General features: G+C 46.1%; 1 protein-coding gene across 3 annotated transcripts in view; it reads left to right on the top strand.

The window, feature by feature from the left end:
* Positions 1 to 1,178: 1,178 nt before the first annotated feature.
* Positions 1,179 to 4,705, top strand: part of KDM4A (lysine demethylase 4A) — a 67,551-nt gene continuing 64,024 nt past the window's right edge. For 2 of the 3 annotated variants that reach the window (XM_012812351.2, XM_023507734.1), the window contains exons 1-2: positions 1,484 to 1,544; positions 3,875 to 4,051. In XM_012812351.2, the coding sequence (XP_012667805.1) occupies positions 3,914 to 4,051 (138 nt within the window). In that variant the 5' untranslated portion in view covers positions 1,484 to 1,544; positions 3,875 to 3,913. Of the gene's footprint in view, positions 1,245 to 1,483; positions 1,545 to 3,874; positions 4,052 to 4,705 lie in introns of those variants that run through there. The other variant, XM_023507733.1, reaches the window with a different exon arrangement.

Raw genomic sequence — 4,705 nt, 5'->3', positions numbered from 1 at the left:
TCACAGCAACCTCAAACTCTTAGGCTTAAGCGATTCTCTTGCCTCAGTCTCCCAAGTAGCTGGGACTACAGGCGCCGCCACAACGCCTGGCTATTTTTTTATTTTTGGAGTTGTCATTGTTGTTTTAGCAGGCCCGGGCTGGGTTCCAGGCTGTCAGCCCCAGTGTATATGGCCAGCGCCATAACCAGTGACCTACCGGCGCCGAGCCTGAACACAGGTTTTACTTATTCCATACAGCTCTTTACAATGCACTGCACCATTCCTCATCCATCGGCAGTTTGGCACATTTTTTATGACTCTAGTTATGGGTATTCTGCTTTCCTATTTAAACAGTAAGGGTGTTCTGTAATACCTCCTTGAAAATCCGGGAACTCCTTAAAGTGAATCACTACTCCCCAGGAACCACTTTAATGACTTCTAGGACCAACCCCACTCCTCAACATCTTCAAGTGCTTCTAAAGACCCCCCAGGATCCCCCTTCTCCGCCCCAAGAGCTGTTCCTAATGACCCCAAATCCCTGCTCACCGAGGAACTGTCTTTTAATGACCCTAAGGACACCCTCCCTCAGAACCTGTGCCAATGACCTCCGTGCTCCTTTCCCCTCAGGAACTGTCCTTGGCTTGCCAGCGAGTGAGGGGGTTCCAAGGACACAGAATTTTGTTTTGAAAACCAATAAAAGCCCAGACAAACTGGGACAAATCAGTCACATCTTCAGGACTCCCTGACCTCGGAAGCTGCCCCTAGGGTCCCCAACAAACTTTCAGGCGCTATTCCAAGAAAACTTTGTCCCACACTTTCCTCCAGAACATCCTTTAACAACCTCATCGTCCTGACCCACCTACACCAAGAGCCTTTTTCAAGGTACTCGCCTCTTTCAACACTAATTAGTTGGGTGGCCAGGAGCCTTCCTATGATTGGCCAGCTCCTCGAACAAGCCGAGATGCTCAGTGGTCGTGGTCCCCAGTGGTACAGCGTTTCCTCCTGGCAACAGCACTAGCCGGCGCTCATAGGCTGAACACGTTGATTTAGCCGGACTTTGAGGCAGCTGCAACGCGTGCTCATTGGCTGTTTTTGGGCTTATGGCCGCCCTTGGATTGGTTGATTCTGTGGGGCGCTGTGCGGCTGCGTAGCTGCCGACTTTAGAGGAGGCGGAGCTTCGTCCTTCGTCTGCTAGAAAAGCAGTAGGATCCCTTAGTGGCGACAGCAGAAGCTAGCCTAAGCCCTGCCGGGGCTTGGAGATTCAGGTGAGAAACATAGGGTTTTGGAATCCTCTGAGTATTTTGTTGCTGTGGCAGTGACTGGGAGTTCGGTGGGGGAAGGGCGGCGGGTTGGTTCTTTCAGTGTTGAATGATCGGCATGTTTCACGGCCAATAGGAGAAGGAACTTCTAAAATGGGTTCTGCAATTGGCCCTTTCCAATCTCTTGTGGCCAATGGATGTCGGGAGAGGGGGGCGAGTCCTCTAGGCCTTATTTTCTTCTTCCTGCGGCCGGGCCTCACTCGCCTAGGCGGCGGGGCCAGGAGGGGCTGGACCTTTGCGCGCGCGGTAAGTTTCGGGGTCCTTGGGAGATGGGGTCTGCGTTTGCAGTGATACTCGTGGGAGCGGCTGCAGAAGGAAGGTGACGTGGTTGTTAGCAACAACTACCTTTACCGAGGGGTTGAGTATCCTTCCTAGTGGTTAGCGTTTTGCTTGCATCATCTGAGCAAGGCAGGGGGTTGGGTTCCCCATTTTACAGGTAGAGAAACTGAGACTCAGTTAACAAACACAGCCAAGGTCACATAGCTAATAAACGGCAGAGACTGGGTTTGTGTTCAGAATTTTGACTCCAAAGCTGATGCTCTTGAACCACTAGGCTTTGTTGCTTGATGCAGGAGGGAGGATGTAAGGAAACGAGAACTTTCCCCAGGGAATAGATTGGGGGAAGGAGATCCTAGGATTGAAGAAAGGGGATGAACCGCTGAGGTGAGGGTGAGCAAATCGGTTATTCAACAATTATAGGTGGCGCCTGTGGCTCAAAGGAGTAGGGCACAGCCCCATATGCTGGAGGTAGTGGGTTCAAAACCAGCCCCAGCAAAATAAATAAATAAAAATGTTAAAAAAAAACAAAGATTATAGAGTGCCTGCTCTGTGCCATGCATTGTTCTAGGCATACAAAGATGAATAGTACTAGCGGCTGATGAAGTTCCATTAGGGCCCCTTTCAAGGCTGGGAGAGGGACCCCAATATTAACGTGATTGTATGTTTTTATAAAACTTTCAAAGGTAGGAGGTTTTGAATTCTTTTTTTCTTTTTTAAGTGGGTCCTCAAAATTGAGTAATCTTCATGGTATTCCATACTTTGATCTGCCCTTGCAAAGGACAGACTAAGTGGAGATTAGGATGTAAGCAATACAGGGTAACGGAAGGTGTACTGCCGTCAAATTTTCTGGTATGTAAAACAGGGATAACAGTATGCCTGCAATGCAAAGTTTCTGCAAGGTTCATAAAAAGCACCTGGCCAGGAACACGCCCTATTTTTTTGTGGAACGGAAGGAAGGCTGAGAGTTGCTGGTAATAGGGTTTGTCTTCAACCTTACACAGTTCTGCACCATGCTGTATCAGATGTTACTAGATTTTTGGTAAAGGGATTGTGGGACTGCCATTGCTTTCGGCTCCAGATTGTGGGAGCAAAACTGCCAGACCCTTGGTGAGGAAGTTCAGTAAAGGACACACTGTTTGCTTCTGAACTGCCTCCTTTTGTCCATGTAAGTTGAGATTGTCAGTTTTACTAAGCAGTAGAGATGCATCCACTTAGCTGAACGCCTGTCTAAAAACATAAAATTATTTATTTTGCTTTCTACATTCAGTTATGAAGTTTGTTTGGTAATGCTAATGTATTGCCCGTTTAAATTTTGTCCTTTGAGTTCTGGGTACGGTGCGACTGAACTTGTCTCCCAACTGGACTTATCTCCAGCTTGACTTCATTAAACATTGCTGAAACTGCATTTTGGTTTAGATAGCAGAACGACCTAAGAGTTTTTAAAAAATTACGGGCAGCGCCTGTGGCTCAAAGGAGTAGGGCACCTGCCCTGTATGCCGGAGGTGGTGGGTTCAAACCTAGCCCTGGCCAAAAAAAAAAAAACTGCCAAAAAACCCCAACAACAAAAAAACCCACAAATCACGCTAATAATGTCAAAATACTTTTAAACCCTTAAACTTAACTTGTAGTCAAGTAACTTTCTTGGGAATCTATAATCCTGTCTTAAAGCTGTGCCCCAGGCAGGAGCTTGTAGGTGGCTTTCGAAGTCATTTTGTAGTATGTTTAATACTCTTGAGAAGTGATTAGCAAGGTGTGAATAAGGGAGTAACTTGAAAAGATAAGTGTAAAAATATGGGCAGGTCCGTGAGCTATATTGTTAGATAGGATCAAGAACCAAATAATTACACTTTGCCTTTATAACTGATACTTTGTCTGTTTAAATGAGATTTGACATGCAGTTTTGATACATCAGGATTTTTTTTTTTTTTTTTTTTGAGACAGAGTCTTTGTTGCCCTCAGTAGAATATGGCAGCCTCAGTAGCTCACAGCAACCTCAAACTCTTGGGCTCAGGAGATTCTCTTGCCTCAGCCTCCGAAGTAGCTGGGACTGCCACCATGCCCGGCTGTTTTTAGAGATGAGGGGGTCTCACTCTGGGTCAGTCTCCTGAGCTCAGGTGGTCCACCCGCCTCAGCCTCCCGGAATGCTAATATTACAGGCATGAGGCAGATTTTAAATGTGAGATCATAGTGCATCTTCAGAATTTTTACACCATGTTTTGCTATTTTTAGTACTGACATTCCCAACATATTTTTAATTACATCTTGTATAACTTTATGCTCATAATATATTTCTGCAGATTCCTGTCTGACCAAAGTCACCTCATAAAGGAGGGAACATGGCTTCCGAATCTGAAATCCTAAATCCCAGTGCTCGAATAATGACCTTTTATCCAACCATGGAAGAGTTCCGGAACTTCAGTCGATACATTGCCTACATTGAATCTCAAGGAGCTCATAGAGCTGGGCTAGCCAAGGTAAGGGGTTAAAATTGTTCCAGCTTTTGTGCTGGAGGGCAGCTGTTAAGATTTTTCCTAAATGAAGACAGGAACTAGGTTTTACAGAAAGTTGGGCTGGGTGATTACTTTAGTGAATGCTGTTCCATTTGCAAGTTAATTCATCTTGTTAACATCAGAAACGTCTCCACATTTAGGTGGGGTGAGAGCACTTGGAATCTTTAAAATGGGGAGGTTAAGAACAGCCAGCCTTTCCTGACTTGGCTGCAGTGGTGCTTCAGTCCTGTTAGTGGAGAGACTGAAATGAGAGCAAGAGAAGTAGATGGCTGACATGAGCACTTAGCAACAGTTAAAAATCACTAAAGCACTCGGCTCCACCAAAAATTTGCCACCAACAGAGAAGGAAATTGTATGAGAACAGAGTTGACCACATGAAATAAAATTATGGGGAATTTGTTTTGTTTTGTTTTTTGGAGATAGAGTCTCACTATGTCACCCTCAGCAGGTAGAGTGTAATGGCGTCACATCTCACAGCAACCTCTACCTTTTGGGCTTAAGCGATTCTCTTGCCTCAGCCTCCTAAGTAGCTGGGACTGTAGGCACCCACCACAATGCCCAGCTATTTTTTGTTGCAGTTGTTTAGCTGGCCCAGGCTGGGCTGGTGCATGTGGCTGG

The sequence above is a fragment of the Otolemur garnettii genome, unplaced genomic scaffold (genome assembly GCF_000181295.1).
Source record: "Otolemur garnettii isolate 467f Iridium unplaced genomic scaffold, OtoGar3 scaffold00202, whole genome shotgun sequence".
NCBI lineage: Eukaryota > Metazoa > Chordata > Mammalia > Primates > Galagidae > Otolemur > Otolemur garnettii.
Note: the sequence above shows the minus strand (reverse complement) of the source record. Positions and strands in the feature narration are given on the sequence as shown.